This window comes from Anomalospiza imberbis, chromosome 3 (genome assembly GCF_031753505.1).
Source record: "Anomalospiza imberbis isolate Cuckoo-Finch-1a 21T00152 chromosome 3, ASM3175350v1, whole genome shotgun sequence".
Lineage (NCBI taxonomy): Eukaryota > Metazoa > Chordata > Aves > Passeriformes > Viduidae > Anomalospiza > Anomalospiza imberbis.
The window spans coordinates 5,388,898-5,407,618 of NC_089683.1; the positions used below are offsets into that span (position 1 = coordinate 5,388,898).

Here is an 18,721-nt window from a genome sequence, read left to right on the forward strand (position 1 = left end):
GCTGACGGAGGGGCCGGTGACAGGTAACGGGGGGATCCCATCCCTGATCCCGATCCCCGTCCCTGTCCATGTCCCTGTCCATGTCCGGAGCCACGAGCCCTGCCCCTGTCCTTGTCCTTCTCCCCTATCCCAGCTCCCGGCCCGGCCCCCCGTCCCCATTGGCTGCCCGGGGGGCGTGTTGGGGGCGGGCGGTGGCGGCGGGCGCTGTCCCGGGACGGGGAGCGGAGCGTTCCTGTCCGGCTGTGGGTGCGGAGGGGACACAGGTGTGGAGAGGGGGTGACAGGGCGGGAATGGGAGACGGGCAGAGAGGAATTGTCTGAAACTGAACAAGGGTAAATGCAGCGCCCAGCTCCGGGCCAGGAATAATCCCGGCGTGCATTAGGAAGAGCATTAACAGCAGGAAGGTGATCCTGCCCCTCTGCTCTGCCCTGCTGAGGCACATCTGGGGTGCTGTGTCCAGTTCTGGGCTCCTCAGGACAAGAGAGACATGGAGCTCCTGGAGTGGGTCCAGTGCTGGCTGGCAAAGATGATGGAGGGCCTGGAGCATCTCCCTTAGCAGGAAAGGCTGAGGGAGCTGGGGCTGTTCAGCCTCCAGAGGAGACACAGCTGAGAGGGGCCTCAGCCCTGGGTGTCCCCGTGAGCACAGTGGGTCAGAGCAGGGCCCAGGCTCTGCTCCAGGGGCCAGCAATGGCACCAGAGGAACGGGCAGGAACTGATACCAGTGAGTTCCACCTGGACAGGAGGAAGAACTTCTATACTGTGCAGTGACTGAGCACTGAACAGAGACCAGAGAGGCTGTGGAGTCTCCCTCACTGGAGATATTCCAGAAATGTCTGGACACATGCCCTGTGCTCTGGGATGACCCTGCTTGAGCAGGGAAGTTGGATCAGATAAGCCACTGTGGTCCCTTCCAGCCTGACCCGTCCTGTGACCCAGGCAGGGGTGTGGGCACAGGTTGCCTTCCATCCTGGCTGCAGCATCACATCCCCACAGGACATAAGTGCTCCTCAGGAGCTCCTCTGTGCTCCTCAGGTTATAGGCATACCACACTTAGCATAACTATTATTAAAGCACATGTTTGGAGGGTGTTCCTGCAGTGATACAGGTGCTTTCCAGTTTTATGCAGGATTTCTCATAAAGGTGTCACAGAAGTATGTGTTTCTTGGGAGTTGTGAAAGAGATGAGAGAGTGAGGAAGTGACTGACCCTTGGCGCCAAGCTGTAAAGGTTTTGTTTTTGTAAGGAACTGCAAGGATAGGGTATGGAGAGCAGAAGCAAAGGAGCTTACAGCTTTTAAGAGTTACTGAACTCACAGACTGGTTTGAATTGGAAAGGACCTGAAAGATCATCTCATTCCAACCCCTGCCATGGGCAGGGGCACCTTCCACTAGACCAGGTTGCTCCAAGCTTCATCCAACCTAACCTTGGACACTTCCAGGGATTGGGCAGCCACAGCTTCTCTAGGCAACCTGTGCCAGGGCCGCAGCACCCTCACAGGGAATTGTTCACATTGTTGCCCCTATCAGTCTCATGCATGGTGGGACAAGCTCTGCAGATGGTATTGTCCCTGTGTTCTCACATGCCACATTTTTTTCTCCTTTTTTTTTCAACCTCTCTCTAGTTTCCATCCAGCCCAAGCCATCTTTCCCGAAGTGTATGATTATATCAGCAATTTTCTGACAGCTCACTTCTTGCAGAGTGCCTCCTTGATGTTGAATACTGGGAAGAAATTCTGTGAGGGTGGTGAGGCACTGATACAGGTTGCCTAGAGAACCTGTAGCTGCGCCATCCCTGGAAAAGCATCGCTCTTTGACATTAAGGAATTCCTAGATTAGAGAGATGTGAAGGTGAGAGGGTAGCTGGCCATGCCATCTTCATGCCTCACACTAGCTTTTCAGTGACTGATTAATGACAGTGATGCTGAGAGACTGAAATAAGTAACACATCTCAGATGTGGATATAGATAAGTTGAGAGAATGTGTTTCTTGGTTAGAGGAAAATGTAGAATTTTTCCTGAACTCTGTTCCTGGTTGAAAGGCAAGAGGAAGGGCTGTCTATGAAATCAGTGCGTGAACAACATATTTCATTTTTCTCCTGAGGGATTGTTTTGGATTTAGCAAACTGCATGACCTCTCCATCTTCACATCTGCTATGTTAGGTACATATGATAATGCAAAAGAGATGTTTTTATTTTGTCCAGCTTGCCCCACCCTGCGAGGAGAGCCATGCTGAGGGCCAGGGATGCTGTCCTGCGGCTGCGGCCACGCCGCTGCTCGCTCCTGGCCTGGCGCGCACTGCACAGGCAGCCGCTGCACCCCGAGTGGGCTGTCCTGGCTCAGAAGCAGCTGAAAGGCAAGAACCCAAAGGATTTAATTTGGCACACCCCAGAGGGGATCGACATCAAGCCTTTATACTCCAAAAGGGACACAGAGGACTTCCCTGAGGAGCTGCCAGGGATGAAGCCTTTCACTCGAGGGCCCTACCCCACCATGTACACGTACAGGCCATGGACCATCCGCCAGTATGCTGGGTTCAGTACAGTGGAGGAGAGCAACAAGTTCTACAAGGACAACATCAAAGGTGGGGCAGCTGGTCTGGGAAACAGCAATGCCTTGTGAAGCAATGGGGGACATCAAATCAGTCAGTTACATGGAAAATGTGATTATTCTACACCGTGAGTTTGGATTTCTGATCCCAGCGGCACTGTCTGTCTTTATTACTGGGAAATTGGATCGTTTCTGGAAGTGCCTTTGTTTCATTTTGCTGTGGGGAATGAATGTGTTAAATGCTGCTTTTAGTTATTGCACCTTAACACATAGACATAATTTGCATCCATCCCAGGGTTCAAGCAGCTGAGATCAAGGAGCTGAAGCAGAAGTGGTAGCTTGGGTGAGCTGGTAGCACAGCCCAGTCACTGGTCAGAGGGGGGAATGCCTAGGGAGAGCAGAGTTTTGGGTTCTGCTTACAGGTTGCAGCAACAAGAGCTCTGGCTGTCCTGTTCCCTGCTTTATATGAATAATTTTCTCTTACTGCAGATTAACAAATAACAACATGTGTCAGTAGAGCCAGGGAACAGTCTGTGGTGTTTAGTTTGTGATAAAGAGAAGGTAACGTGACAGAGTTTATGACACTTCTGTTCCCAGCTAAGCCAAGCTATGTGTATAAGCTCTTATACTGCCTGTCTAGGTGTATTTATAACTTGTGGGTGAGCTGTTATTCAGCAATTTTTAAAGCACAGTAAGGACTACCTTTTTGGCTTCTTTTTCCCAGTTAAAAACTTCTTTATTTAAAGTTTCAGACTACTAGACCTTGGACAGGTTTGGGGAGGGAACAGTGTGTAACATCAAAATTTAGTTTGCCATCCAAGCCTGAATCATGTAAAATAGAATGAATAAATTTAAATACCATCCTATTGGAAGTCTGTTCAACACTTCTAACTATCTCTCTTTGTTGTTTTTGGGGTTTTTTTCCTTTCTTTTTCTTGTAGCTGGCCAGCAGGGATTATCAGTTGCTTTTGATTTAGCCACCCATCGTGGTTATGATTCGGACAATCCCCGAGTTCGAGGAGATGTTGGAATGGCTGGAGTTGCCATCGACACAGTGGAAGACACCAAAATCCTTTTTGATGGAATTCCTCTGGAGAAAATGTCAGTTTCCATGACAATGAACGGGGCAGTCATTCCTGTGCTGGCTACATTCATTGTGACGGGGGAAGAGCAGGGAGTGCCTCAGGCCAAGCTGACAGGGACAATCCAAAATGACATCCTGAAGGAGTTCATGGTCAGAAATACCTACATTTTCCCCCCAGAACCATCCATGAAGATCATTGCTGACATCTTCCAGTACACCTCAAAGGTATTCATTGTTTAAATGTATAACTTCTATTACTAGGTTAAGTGTTTATGGGTCACTTTGGAGAACAAAGAAAAGATGGGAGGACATATCATAGACAAGGTTGTGGAAAGGGCCAGTAAGAGAAGTTAAGATCCAACATCAATTACAATATAAATTTGAAGTTTGAGTCAGACCAGATCTGCAAACACATCTTTGTAGAGATGGGTTGTATTTCCAGTCAGCAAGGAATTCAGAGAATGGGCTGGAGACAGGCTGAGAGAGCTGGGGATGTTCAGCCTGGAGAAGGCTCCAGGAAAACCTCATTACAGCCTTTCAGTACCTAAGGAGGGGCTTATAAAATAGATTGAGAGCAACTTTTTACACAGATAGTGACAGGACAAGGAGGAACATTTTTAAACTAAAAGAGTATTTAGATAAGATGTTAGAAGAAATTCTTCCCTGTGAGGGTGTTGAGACCCTGGCAGAGGTTTCCCAGGGAAGCTTGGCTGCCCCATCCCTGGAAGTGTCCAAGGCCAGGTTGGAGGGGCTTGGGTCAGCAGGGGGTGTTGAAACTAGATGACCTTTAACTCCCTTCCAACTTATAACATTGATAGAATAAGTATTTGATACTCTCTTCTGCTGTTATAACCTGGGTTTTTTTTTGTTTTTTTGTTTTTTTGTTTTTTTGTTTTTTTTTGTTTTTTTTTTTTTTTTTGTTTTGTTTTTGGTTTTTTTGGTTTTTTTTTTTTTTTAGTATATGCCAAAATTTAATTCCATTTCCATCAGTGGGTACCACATGCAAGAGGCAGGAGCTGATACCATCCTGGAATTAGCTTATACCATAGCAGATGGCTTGGAGTACTGCAGAACTGGGCTTAAAGCTGGCCTCACTATTGATGAATTTGCACCTAGGTGAGCTCAAGAAATTTGCAAGTATAAAACTCACTTTTGGTAAAATCTCTATAGAGTTTAATATCAAATTCAGTATTTGTACACATACAAGCAAATAGGAATATTCCCATCACCTGTGAAAGTACATTAATCAGAGACCTTGCTGTAGGGCTTCTACATTACTGATCCAGAGTTATCTGAATGATTCAATGTTATATTCTGTTCATATTCTCCTGTCACAGACTCTCTTTCTTCTGGGGAATTGGCATGAACTTCTATATGGAAATAGCAAAGCTGAGAGCTGGGAGGCGGCTGTGGGCTCACTTGATTGAGAAAATGTTTAAGCCCAAGGATTCCAAATCTCTTCTGCTGAGAGCTCATTGTCAGACTTCGGGCTGGTCACTCACTGAGCAGGTTAGAAATTGGACTCTCATCAACCTCCGTACTTAAAGGTGTTCTTGTGGTGTATGTCTTAAAGGGGCCCACTGGTTTTACTCACAAAGGTGCAGCAGCTGTCCTCTCACTCTGACAAATGCACACACTGGCATTGGATACACCTTTATGTCAATTCAGGACTCAGAGGATGAAGGTCTCTCTTGGATTTGTCCTGTGAGTTATTCTTCCAAAATGCAGCGCAGTCAGCAAATAGAGGCACTTTTTTCTCAGGATCACTGGCTTGAGAATTCATTTGAGCAGCCAAGGGAGTCTTTTATGCCCTCGATGCTCAGGGCTGAAGACAGAAGTAATGGTTTCAGCTCACCTGCTCCTTTGAAACTGGATGCACTCTCTGCTCTTCCTGCTGATTTACCTTACAGCAAGGAGATAAATCATTAGCGTGCATACAGTTTCCCAAGTGAGGTCAGAGCTGGGATCCAGCTCTGATCCCAAGGCCCACTGCTCAATCAAAGTCATGTAATAGGAGTTATTTTTAGGTTGTGATTGTATGAATTATTGACTTCTGTGCCTTGTTTTTTTTCTTGTTTTCTTTTTCTTTTTTTCAAAGTAAATGTAATGTTTACTTACATTACAACAACACAAAACTAAAACAATGAATTTTTCTGAACAGTGACCTCTGTGGGTCCTCCAATTAAAAGCATCGTGGGAGTGCAAAAATGTTTTTATTACCAAAATTATATTCAATTGTCTTCCAGTGTCCAGTGTAAATATATTTCTGGCCAGATCATAACTCTTTCTTTTTGTCTAAACATTGTGCTTTATCTTAGTATAGCTTCTCAGTGTGCAGTATTTTCTCCTTATAGGTTTCAGAGGGCAAATATACTTAACATGCATTTAGATAGGTATCTACTCATAAATTATGTTTTACATTCTTACCTATCCTATCCAAATCACAGTTTCCTATAATTACCTGTCATCAATGAAAATATTTAAGCACATTTAGTTTCAAAACTCATCTTGACTAGTAATTTGTCTGACACAGGTACTGTTCACTGCTCCAAGAATTCTGGATTTGGAGGATGGAAGACATCAGACCTACTGTTCCATCTTCTCTGATTAGGATTCACTCTGTTCTTTGAAACACCACTAAATATAAATTGGGCTTTTATTTGTTGCTGTGAGCAGCTTTCTTTATGGATTAATCTCTTTGTTAAGATATCAACAAGTGATAAATCCGTTTGATTTGGGTTTTTTTCAGCTTTTTTTTTCTGATAATAATATTTCAGTGGGGAATTTTGCATTTGTTTCTTTGCAATAATGACTAACCTGCCTCAGCCCCATGGCAGAACCACTGAGCTTCAGAGCTCCCCTTTTCCTTCCAGGATCCCTTCAACAACGTCATCCGCACCACCATCGAAGCCATGGCTGCGGTGTTCGGGGGGACGCAGTCTCTGCACACCAATTCCTTTGATGAAGCCTTGGGGCTGCCCACAGTGAAGAGTGCTCGCATTGCCCGCAACACACAGATCATAATCCAGGAGGAATCAGGGATTCCCAAAGTGGCAGATCCCTGGGGGGGATCTTACCTCATGGAGTGCCTCACCAACGATGTCTATGAAGCTGCTTTAAAGGTCAGTTTGCAAAAGTTTCTCTGGGAAAATTTTAGGGATAGGAGTTTTGAGAAGTGTCTTCTAAGAGACTGTTTGATAAATTGGTAACTTCTAATCAAGAATTATTTTACACTTCTGCTTCAGTGATATCTTTGTAAATAAACTTTACAAAACACAGTTCAGAGCACAAAACTGTATATAAAAGTTTAATGAAAATGTGGGTGGTAGCACAGGTACAAAGCTCAATTATAAACCTTGCTGCTACTCACTATCTCAATCCTCTTCATTTCTCAGCTTATTGAGGAGATAGAAGAAATGGGTGGAATGGCCAAAGCTGTTGCTGAGGGGATCCCCAAACTTCGTATTGAAGAGTGTGCAGCCCGGAGACAAGCCAGGATTGACTCTGGTGAGAGCAGGGAGATGAAAGAAGGGAATGTTGCCAATAGAATACTTCAGTATAAAGGTTTTTTTTACAGACGTGTTCATTGTGATTTTTTTATTTCTCAGTTTAGGAGTAGCAGATTGTGAGTGCTAGAACAAATGGTGATGGTTTTATGTCAGTGAAAGCTCTGGAAAGGGACAGAGTGTACAAAATACCAGTGTGAAAAGTCTTGTTTGACATGTTCAAGATTAGGTTAGATAAAGCAGTAGAAACAGCATTTTAAAGGAGTGTTTGGAGCCTTCAGTAGTGAATGGCTTGATTTCTGATAGGAGCTCTAAGCTGTGATTCCTGAGTTTAAAAGAAGAAATGCCACCAGATGGCGATACTCACCGTAGCTGGCAAAATTCCTGGGTTTTTCTGGAAAACTGCCCGTTTTTTCTGAATGGTCAGATCATAGCAGAGGATGACACAGCTCTCTGTTTGCTATACATATGTGTGTATACTCAAAGAGTAAGTATTTGTGGAGATATTTATACATGTGTGCTTAAAACTCCATTCCACTCTTTGTAATCTGCATTCCAGTAGTAATCCAGGAACAGAAACTAGAGATAACTCAAACGTGAAAGAAGTTATATGGACTTCTTTGAATGGAGGATAAATTTGAAGCAGGTCTTAATTAATACCAATAAAGAATAATCGTTAAAGTTATGTGTTTTCTTTTGTAAGGTAAATTACTGAATGTTGCTTCAAAGAGTGTATTAATGTTACCAGGCACTGCAAATAAAAATATCTGATAAGTCCATAATGATTGAAACCTAAAATATAATTTTCCAACATGATAACTTAATTTTTATGTACATGGAGTAGATTTAGGTAGGAACTTCACTTTCTTATCTATATGTTAAATCAGAAAAGTAAATGCAGAGCAGGAGACCAGCACTTCTGCATACTTCTGTCAGATACACTTATGTAAGCTTAAAAAAAGAAAAATAGACAATGTATTTTAGGGACTCATTACTAAATTAGTTTGCAAGATAAATATTATTCTATTTATTTTTTTTTTCTGCTGCAGTATTCACTGAGTTGAATGTTCATGCATTTAATCTCTCATCATAAAATCTGGAAAATACAGGCTTAAATCCATTCTATAAGAGCAGATTTTACATATTTGAAATGTGTATGGTTATATAAGCAAAGCAATGCATAATAATGCTCAAAATCTTCTTGTCCTGTTAACATGTCTTTTCACAGTAGTTTGCAAATGTGTTCTGAGTTTCTGGTGTTTCCACTGGAAATAGGGTCTGAAGTAATTGTTGGAGTGAACAAGTACCAGCTAGAGAAAGAGGATACAGTGGAAGTTCTGGCCATTGATAACTCTGCAGTCCGTGCCAAGCAGATTGAGAAAATCAACAAGGTGAGAGCAACCTTCTTTAAAATGAATCTTATTGTAATTGCAGACAGAGATTGAGTAAAGGCAGCTTGCCAGAAGTTTGACCTTCCAATTTCTGAGAGTCCACTCATTAGTGGAGAAACTGGAATATATATCTGCATGTCCAAACTTTAAAAATTGAGAGCTTTACATGTTCTGAAAATAAGATAGAAACCATCTATGCAGTGTTTTGCTCTAAAAGCCTGTAACATTGCTTAATCACTCACTGTTGGGTGCTTCTTGTCAAATGCTACTGAGGGTTACAGAACCAGAAATCAACATCCACTTTCACAATCAGTGAAAACATTGATAAAATTGGTTTAGGGTTATGTTATGGACTTGTACACATTTTAAGGTACTTAAGATGCCTTTTGACTTCTAATCTCATTGAAATAGGAAGTGGAAATTGACAATTCCACATCCAGAATTAATATTTGAAATTAGTCTTCCACACTCGACTTCCCCTTTCACTTTGTGGTTTCTTAGAACTGAGTGTCTCTCTCCTGCACTTTAGGTGAAAGCCAGCAGAGACCAAGCAGCAGCCCAGCAGTCCCTGGCTGCTCTCACACAATGTGCTGCCACTGGGGAAGGCAACTTACTTGCTCTGGCAGTGGAAGCAGCACGTGCCAGGTACTGGGGGTGGGGCTGAACAGCCGATTCTTATTTAAAAATTGATGGTTCATTTTCACCTTTTAACTTTTCTTGTGTGTGGTGTCAGCAAGATTGGAGTTTTCGGGTTTTTCTTTAGAGGTAATGGCTGCAGTTTCACATTGTAAGACACACTATTATTATATTACAACTTCGTAAGGCAATGCTTTGATTTCTCACAAGGAACACTATGGATATAAAGAATCTGATATGAAATGAGGCTGTTTGTACACATTCTGCTGTTTACAACTCATATTCTTACCAGTTCCAGGACATAATTGAGTTTCTCTGTCACTCAGCTGTTTCATGGGTGAAGGAGTTTAAGAAGTGTCTCAGATGTGAAAATGGATATTCACAGTCTTATCATGCTCTGTTGCTTCATCTTTCCTTGCACCACAGATTGGTGTGAAAACATTTTTTGGCTGAAGGAGAAATCAGTTTGCTTAGTCAGGCAAAGTTGTCAGAAATGTTCTTGAGCAGTGTGAGGCATCCTTAGAGTCCAGTGGAACAGTTCCTTTTTTCACCCAAGGCGCTTTTGAGGCTGTTTTCTTTCCTGTTTCAAGGTCAGCATCAGTCTCCAGAATAGATCCTGTCTGCCTGTTCCTTAATTAACTAAATGTCCCAAATATGAGCAAACCAAATTCACTCCTTATTGGAGTGCTGCCCTGTTTTTACGGTGACATCTCAAATTCCTTCATTTCCCATTCCTAGAATACTTAATAACTGTATTTAAATCCATTTAACCACAGCCTGTCCAGGAATCTCCCGCAGTATATCTACATTTGTCTTGGAACTGGGAAGGTCACAGGAGGGGAGTGTTGGATTTACAAGGGATTCATGTCTTCTATATCAAAATTGACCAGTTAATTCCTAGTTTCTCTCCTTGGTGACCTTGTTTTTGTTAAGTGTAAAAGCTTTAATGGACTGAAGATGCACTTTGTGAGTTCCAAGCACAGAACTTAATTCTGCCCCAAAATAAAATATGGGACGGGACCACAGAAAGAAACTGTTGTGGCATCTGATACATAGTGTTTGAAGGAGGATTGTGAGCTCTGGGAACATGTACAGGGAGCCTTCTTATTGGGGGCAACATGGGAAAAGGTTTCAAACTTAACACATTCACCCTTCACAAGCAGTAAAAATGCGTCACCAGCATGAGAGGGACAGCTGCCTCTTTCCTGGCAAATGGAAAATGATGGATTTTGAGCATGATGGATTTTGAGCATGACTCACTTGGAATAAAATGAGTAACACAGAATTGTCAGTGCTGAACTATGGAAAAGATTCCGTAGACTAGTACAGAGATTTCAGTGCTGACAAACACGAGTAGAAAAGTTAATGTTATTCTAACACAAGAAATAAGGCAGATCTGAAGTTACAGGGAATGAGAGCAGTACCTCCCTTCTGTGCTTCATGTCTCTTAAGAAACCCCATTACAGGAAAGTGGGACAGGTTACACAAAGTTCTTTCTCTTCTCCCTCACCTGCTGTGCTGTTTTTGTGTCCCTCTTCAGACTTGCAGTTCAGTGGTGGAAAAGGAAGGCAGAAATGCAGCGTAGCAGCTTGTGCTTCTCCTTTTTCTTTTCCTGCCTAATCTGTGTCCTCGTGGTACTTCCTCTCCTGATTTCACACTGCTGCCTCTGCTTACTGGGGAAATGCAGAGAGGAGCAGCAGCAGCCAAGGCTGAGCAGACATGGTGCCAGCTCTAACAGGCACATTATGGTCATTGACTTTCTCCAAATTGGTGTTTAGGTTGTGCATCTGGTTGTGAACCACTAAGAGAGAGTCACACACAAATACAGACTGATAAAAATGACTCTGTTAGGAAAAGAGGTTATACTCCTGACTCCAGAGACAGCTATTCCATTGTGGATGCATATGTGGCAGAGATTTTAAAAAAAGAGTTTATTGGTTAACAGCAGGAAAGTATTCATGAGTAGTTTAAAAGCAAAACTCCTGTTACTACTTAAAAGCTTTAGATTTAAAGGGTTGCAGAGATTTGGGACACAATTTTCAAAACACAGGGATTTCAGAAGCAGTGTCTACAGAAGAAAGAAGTGTGTTTCATTTTTGTACAGTACACAAAAACAACTTCATCGCAGCCACCAGGTTATACCTCATTTATTTTTCATTTGTAACACAAATTTTTTTTTCACACTTTTACATAATCAGAACAGAAAAACACATCACAGCCATGCTGGGTTTTATTTAATACTGAGGTATACTCAGATAATGCTTCTCCACAAGTTGAGGAGAAAGATTTATCTAAGCTTAGTTTTCTCTAGAAAAAAGATGTGTTTTATGCCACTGTAGCCCTTCACCACACTGCCAGGAGTAAGCCCTCAGTGTTTGTGCAAGGGGTGTATTTATTTCAGGCTGCAATCTGTGATGTCTGTCACTCTCAAAGGGAGTCAGTATTTACAGACATTGTTTTTAAGTCTGCTGCAAACTTGCTTTTTAACCTTGGGGAAGTCACCTTACCTAATGTACTTTTGCAGTTTACTTTTCATTCTTTGTTAGTAATTATAGAAAACAATAATATTAATAAGATTATTTAGATGTCCTGAAAATCAAAACTTGATGGCACAGTGATTAACAGTGAGTCAAACAGAATTTGAGAAAGCCAGGGAAGGAGAAATGACAAAAACGGCCAAAACAGTATCAATAACTTGAGTTAAAAATGTGTGTTCCAGAGTGATGCTGTCTTTAGGCAAAGCTGGCCAACTGTGAAAAGTGCTACCAGAGATAAGAGGCCATTTCAGATATCTGAGCTCTACAGATCTTGATGTGATCACAACTGAATTTCTGACATTTTACCTTTGCATAGTTTACATTTGTAACTAAGTTTGCTGAGTCTGAGCCAGCAAAAGAACAAATTAGTTGGGGGATCACAAGAAGTAAAACATCTCTCTGAAATTTACTGAAGGATTCAGTGAATGCAGCAGAAATCCATGTCTTGTTACTTTGGGGGCACGTGTGGCAGGTTGCACAGGGTAGGAATCAGTACCTGCTGAAACTGCAGTAGAGGTGTGTGGACAGGAAGGTGCATCTTCTCCAGTCCTTCCTGAGCATTTTTATATAAAAGCTTTAGAGAATGCTTAAGTTAATTTTGCCTCAGAGTAGCTTGTAGTTAAATCATAGAATCATTTAAGTTGGAAAATTCCTTTAAGATCATTGAGTTCAACCATTCCCCCAGCACTGCTAATCCACTACTAACCCATGTCCTCAAGGGCCACATCTACAAGCTTTTAAATCCCTCCAGGGATGGGAACTCCACCACTGACTTGGGCCTACCTGTCCTACTGCCTGACACCCATTTCAGGGAAGGAATTTTTCCTAATTTCCAACCTAAACCTCCCCTGGTGAAACTTAAGGCCATTTCCTTTTGTCTTGTCACTTGTTATATGGGAGAAGAGACCAACACTTACCTGGCTCCACCCTCCTTTCAGGGAGTTGTAGAGAATAAATATAATGTGGTAGGAGAAAATATGAATTCCAGAGGTTTGGAATGTGGTATCTTAATTAGTTATATACTTAATACTGCTTTGGTGTCTGTATTTGTAAGCGCAGTTTTTAAGTGGTTTAGAAGAGTAGTATTTTTATTTCCTTCCTTTGACAAAGTTTGCAGTAAGTTGTATTCAACACAAACTTTTTAATTGCTTTGGGATAGAGGCTGTTTTTGCTGATGCTTGAAGACAGCACAGCCTAGTTTGCCTCTCTCACTTGTGCTACAGCAGAAGTATTATTTCAAACATGTACAGTGTGTCCAGTAGCAAACAAAACTTGTAACTTGCACATAAATAAATTTTCCAGATCCTTTTGCATCTAGTGGGTAAAGGAGCTGTGTCAGGAGTAGAGGAGAAGAATAAACACAAAAGCATCAAGGGAAAGGCAAATAAATTTCTGTTAAAATGTTAGGTTTCAGCCTCTTCTGTGTGTTCTTCCTTTTTTTTTTTTTGTCGCTCTTGGTTTATATTTTGTATTTTAGCATGAGTCCAAATGCAGGATCTTTCAATCTGAGCCCCACCCCCCGCAAAAAAAACCCATTCAGAAAATCTGATTTAATTTTCTGAAACATTTTGCTGTTCCCCATTGCCTTGCCAGTTGTAAATCAATTCTCACATGAGCAATAAAGTATTTTCTTAAAAATGCCTGTGCATGTTTTGTCAGTGGGTGGCAGTGGGGTGAGCTGGATTTTCACAGTTGCAGCAGCACTGAAAGGGAAAGCAGTGTAAGTAAATTTGTCAGCAGCAAGGCAAATAGTTGGGCCAGTGCCAGTGATGTCTGTGTTCTGTTTTCATTTCAGCCTGTTGATAATAGGAATGGTTTTTGTCTGTACCTCAGGTGCACCGTGGGGGAGATAACAGATGCCATGAAGAAGGTGTTCGGGGAGCACAAAGCCAGCGACCGCATGGTGAGCGGGGCTTATCGCCAGGAGTTTGGGGAGAGTGATGAAATCCTTCATGCCATCAAGAGGTGAGAACTCTTCCCAGATAGCCAAACATGTAATAGCCTCACGTTTAATCCAGGAGGTACATGTGCAGCTGACTGTGCCCTAAAAAACATTTCCCAAGCCTGGGTAACATCCCTGGGGAAAACAATGACCTGCAAAAGCACTTTCCTAAGCAGGAAAGTAGAATGACAAGGATTGAGTACAATAAGACAAAGTCAAAACAACTGAACTTGTATTTGCTTGCAAATAAAATTCACTGAGGTGAAGTTATGATTTGAGGGTTTTGTTCAAATAGCCTAAGCAGCCAAGGGATTAAGAAGCTGAGAAACATTGCCTGAAATCCCTGTACATTGGGTTGCTTCTTTTTAAGGCTGTGTAATAGTCATCTTTAAAATATTTCCAGCAAATATTTCCAGCAAATATTTCCATCAAACCTTGTTTTGATCTACCCATAAATTGTTCCTGCAATTTCACTCTTACTGATGCTAAAATCTGTCTGGATATTCACATACAACCTCCAATCTTTGGTTATTACTCATACCCCGATGGAGAAGGCATCCCAAGATGTTGGTATGTGTGAAAACAGTTGCCTTTTGGGTCTTTTCTCAGCTTCTGCCTTTACTGCTGCCCTCAGGGGTACAGAGCCTGAAATGCTGCTGTGGGAGATGATGCAGCACAAATCAGTCCCTGTTGTGTTGGGGTGTACCCAACTAAAGAGTTCAGGCTCTCCTGAAAGGGAATTGCTGATGGCTTTGCCGTGATGGTGATTAGATTGACTTGAAAGTTGTTGTGCTAGGAAATGTCACCATTGTTCTTCTGTTTTAACTATTTAAATTTAACTATTTTTAATTATGCTTTTATGTGAAAGAGAATTGAACTAACCCCTTGAATATCAAGATGTAGCTCCCTTTCTTACATAGAATCACAGAATAATTTAGGTTGGAAAAGACTTTCAGGATCAGCATGTAATCACAGACAGATCCTGGTGGCACTTGAATAATGAGCAGTATGATGACCAGTTAATACCTGAGGCTGTGATTACACATTAGCATCAGTACAACAGAAATATTAACTGAGTTGTAATTCAGCTCATTAAACCCTCAGAGAATTCAGTATTTTACCTGTTAGAAAGCAAAAGAATAAGGGAAGATTTTTTATTTTTAAATAAAGAACATTTTTATTTTATTTTATATTTTATATTTATTTTTTATTTTTAAATGAAGAACATTTTAATTTTGAGGCTGCTAAGTACAGGAAGTGACTTAGTAATAACATAACATGAATATTAATATAGTGTGCGGACTGCACAGCCAAACCATGACTTAGAAGATCTTTTAATTTGCTGAAATTATTCTACACTTGCAGCAAGTGCTTTTTTTTTTGTGTGGAATTGCACTGTGACTTGCACTGACAGAATGTGTGTTTTCAACCAGAGTTGACAAGTTCATGGACCGTGAGGGCCGCAGGCCTCGTATCCTCGTTGCCAAGATGGGCCAGGATGGCCACGACAGAGGGGCCAAAGTCATCGCTACCGGATTCGCAGACATCGGCTTTGACGTGGACATAGGCCCCCTCTTCCAGGTAGGACTGAGCAGCACCCAGAGCATTCCCTTTGCATCCCGTCTCCCTGGGGCCGCGCTCAGCCCCCGCGCTGTGGCCGTGCCCTGTCTCACGCCCTGTCTGCACGCAGACCCCGCGGGAGGTGGCGCAGCAGGCCGTGGATGCGGACGTGCACTGTGTCGGGGTGAGCACGCTCGCCGCGGGGCACAAAACCCTGGTGCCTGAACTCATCAAGGAGCTCAATGCCCTGGGCCGGCCCGACATCCTGGTCATGTGTGGAGGAGTCATCCCCCCTCAGGTATGGGCAGCATCATTTCCATCGAGCTCAGAGACTGATTTATCTCTGTCTGAGCTGTTTCACCTGTTCTGTATTGTCAGAGCAGTGAAGGCTTCTCTGTACAGTCACCAGGGCCAGCAGAGATCTGTAAGATGTGATTCCCCTGATCTGATTTTCTGTACACCATGCCCTGGTTTAACTTTGAGTGTTTGTGGGATGGACTAGGCAGTTATGTTGGGAAAAGATGAGCTTCAGGGAGATCTTCTTTATGCTCTGTTGTTTTACATCACCAGTCCTTGCATATCGTTGGTACAGGCTGGCTTCTGTCTTGAGGCCTTTTGACTTCCAGTAATGGTTGGGAATAGCCACAGCCAGTGACTAAGGCCCTTGGCAGGTCCCATCACTCATAGGCTGCACATCTCACTCACTTTTCAGCCTCTCCTCACCTTCCCCATCATCAGGCAGGTGTTGCCTCTCATTCCCTCTGCTTTCTCCTAAACTGTTGAGCAGTTTGTTGAATTCCCTTGCAGTCAGATCTGTGCTTCCATCTTTAAATTTTCCTTAGCTAATGCACAATCTGCCTGTCTCCATCAACTTACAGCCATTCTCTGTCTATAATGATCCAAAATGATTTTGCACATAAAGCTCCTGTTATTCCCTTTTTCCACACCCCTCCCTTTTCTAGGCATTTAAGTAAGTATTCAGGATTGACAGAATTCTAAAGTGAACAAACAAAACTCACAGTATTTTTCTAGGAGACAATTTCTGTTCTGTCCAGTATCTCTCAATGGGATGCTAATACCCTATGGTTGGTAAAGGTATAATATATCCTATGTAGAAGAAAGAGAGAATACAGAACTGCTTCCCAAGTCTTTTTGAAATTTCAGGACAGTCATAAAATTAGATTAATTCTAGATTGCAAGAGACCACTGGCAGTCATCTGCTCCAAGCCCTTGTTTAAAGTAGTATTTTCAAAATTAGAAATTAGATCAAATTTAGCTTAGGTTATTCAGACTCATATACAGTTGACTTTTGAATACTTCGCAAGGATTGCCATTAGTCTGACTCTAAAGAAATAAACCCTGGATATTTTTTCATATTTTTTTTCTACTTTCTAACTTCCACCCTTTTCCCATTTCCTTGAAACTGTGCTGCCTCTCTCTGGAACTTGTTGCTTTCTCAGGCCCAGCACAGAGGACAGAGCATGCACCAGTTATAAATCAATTACCAAATTTCTGTTTCACTATTAACTATAGATCTTAAATCTCTTTTCCATCAGGATTATGATTTCCTGTATGAAGCCGGCGTTGCCAATGTGTTTGGTCCAGGCACTCGTATTCCAAAAGCAGCTGTGCAGGTGTTGGATGACATTGAGAAGTGCCTGGAGAAGAGGCAGCAATCCATGTGACTCTGAAATGTCACAACTCAGCAGCCTTACACTGACCACTTGATTGTCAGCAAGGGATGGCCAACCACAAACCTCTGCTCCCACTGCCCCCTGGCCTCATGTTTTGTGCTTTCTAAGAAAGTTCTAAACTCTCTGCTTGTTCTATTTGAGGATTATTTATATAGGTACCCACAAGAAAATTTTATCTCTAGAACTATGATTTCAGGAAGTGAAGGGAATTCAAATAATTGTGTTTGGGTTTTTTTTTCCAGATATACTGATAAATAAAATAACTGTTGCAGCTCTTTGGTTGGTCTCTTTTGCATGCAGAGAACTTGTTTTGAATTTTTTTGATAGTTGTAGTAGACCTAGAAGTCTTCAGGCAGTATCACTCATTCAGCAAAGATGGGATTGAATCCAGCAGCACTTTGATTTGAGAAATGGTGGCTTCTCAGGGAAGGGCAGTGATGGGGACAGAGCACAGTGCACAGCTGCTCCTATACAGGCTACTGCCATCTACAGCATTTGTATCTTATTAAGCCATAAAATTCAAAAATTATGGTTTATTTAACTATAATTTTATAAAGAGAGTTATTTTATGGCTGCCCCATCCCTGGAAGTGTTCAAGGCCAGGTTGGATGGGGCTTGGAGCAACCTGGGATAGTGGAAGGGGGTTGGAACGAGATGATCTTTAAGGTCCCTTCCAACCCAAACCATTCTGTGATGCTGTGTTTCTGTGATTCTGTGAAGCTGTTCATCAAGCAGCTTGTGTTTCACATTAATGAGCACCAAAACAGTTATGTGGATGCAAGAAGAACCCAAGACAAAGTTGAAGTTGCACAGTATTACTGGTAAAGTAATAGGGTGGAATCCAAGCCTTGTAGGGTTATCCTCGTGCTCTAACTTCTGGAATAATGACCTCTCTCAAATAATTGATCTTTGTTCTGAAGTGAGTCACATTTAATTTTACAGATGGAAAATTGACCATTAACAGAAATGTTCTATAAAAAATCTGTAAGTTATTCCTATGCCTCAATAGAGAGTTTTAGTTGTATTATCTGACTTTATATGTCATCATCTGAGTAGGAAGCTCCGTTTATCCTCAATGGAAAAAAAGAAGCCAAAGGTGGCTGGCTCAGGTTGAGTGTCTGCATTGTAAACCTCCTAAGAGTGGTGAGAAAACTCCTAATATGTGAGAGGTCTGATCTGTTGGAGTTTTTAGATTAAATTTTTGTTTGTATTGAGGTGGTTGTACTGGTGATTGCAAACACGAGGTGCCCGGACTCACTCCTGAACTCTGCTTGCATTCTGGAAAAACAGCACAGTCCAGGGCTGGGTGGGAAATAACCATGGAATTATAATTTGACTATAAATTACCTTCTCAAAACTTAAAAAAACAACCAAACAAACCTGGTGTTACGGTTGTACTGAATCAGCAAAGTCTGTTCTCAGTTGCAGTCATGTCAGTGCTCTAGCCAGGGGGAAATTTGGGATCTCGGGAGCTCCCATGGAAGCTGTGAGAGCCAGGACTGCATCTGCAGGGTGACACTGCTAGGAAGGTCACCTCGGGATTGCCTTGTGTCATCCTGTACAGAAAACAGCTGCAGAGAAGGGGTGGTAAAGCACTGGAACAGGCTGCCCAGGGAAGTGATGGAGTCACAATCCTTGGAAGCGTTTCAAAAGTATGTGGATGTGGCACTGGAGGACATGGTTTAGTGGTGAACACGGTGGTGATGGGTTGATGGTTAGACATGATTTTAAAGGTCTTTTCCACTTTAACATTTCTGATCCCAAAGTGCTCCAACAGCTTCTGTGGCAGAAGAGCTGTTGTACCTCAGCCAGCAACAGCTGAAGGA

General features: G+C 42.4%; 1 protein-coding gene across 1 annotated transcript; it reads left to right on the plus strand.

Annotated features, from left to right (window-relative positions):
- Positions 1–29: 29 nt before the first annotated feature.
- Positions 30–17,171, plus strand: MMUT (methylmalonyl-CoA mutase). Its single transcript, XM_068183225.1, is given in 14 exon segments — positions 30–236; positions 238–263; positions 2,200–2,579; positions 3,487–3,854; positions 4,588–4,745; positions 4,967–5,138; positions 6,503–6,751; positions 7,025–7,136; positions 8,411–8,526; positions 9,056–9,171; positions 13,533–13,664; positions 15,075–15,222; positions 15,332–15,499; positions 16,758–17,171. Coding segments are annotated over 14 exon segments (2,442 nt in total). The 5' UTR covers positions 30–68; the 3' UTR covers positions 16,887–17,171.
- Positions 17,172–18,721: the final 1,550 nt, after the last annotated feature.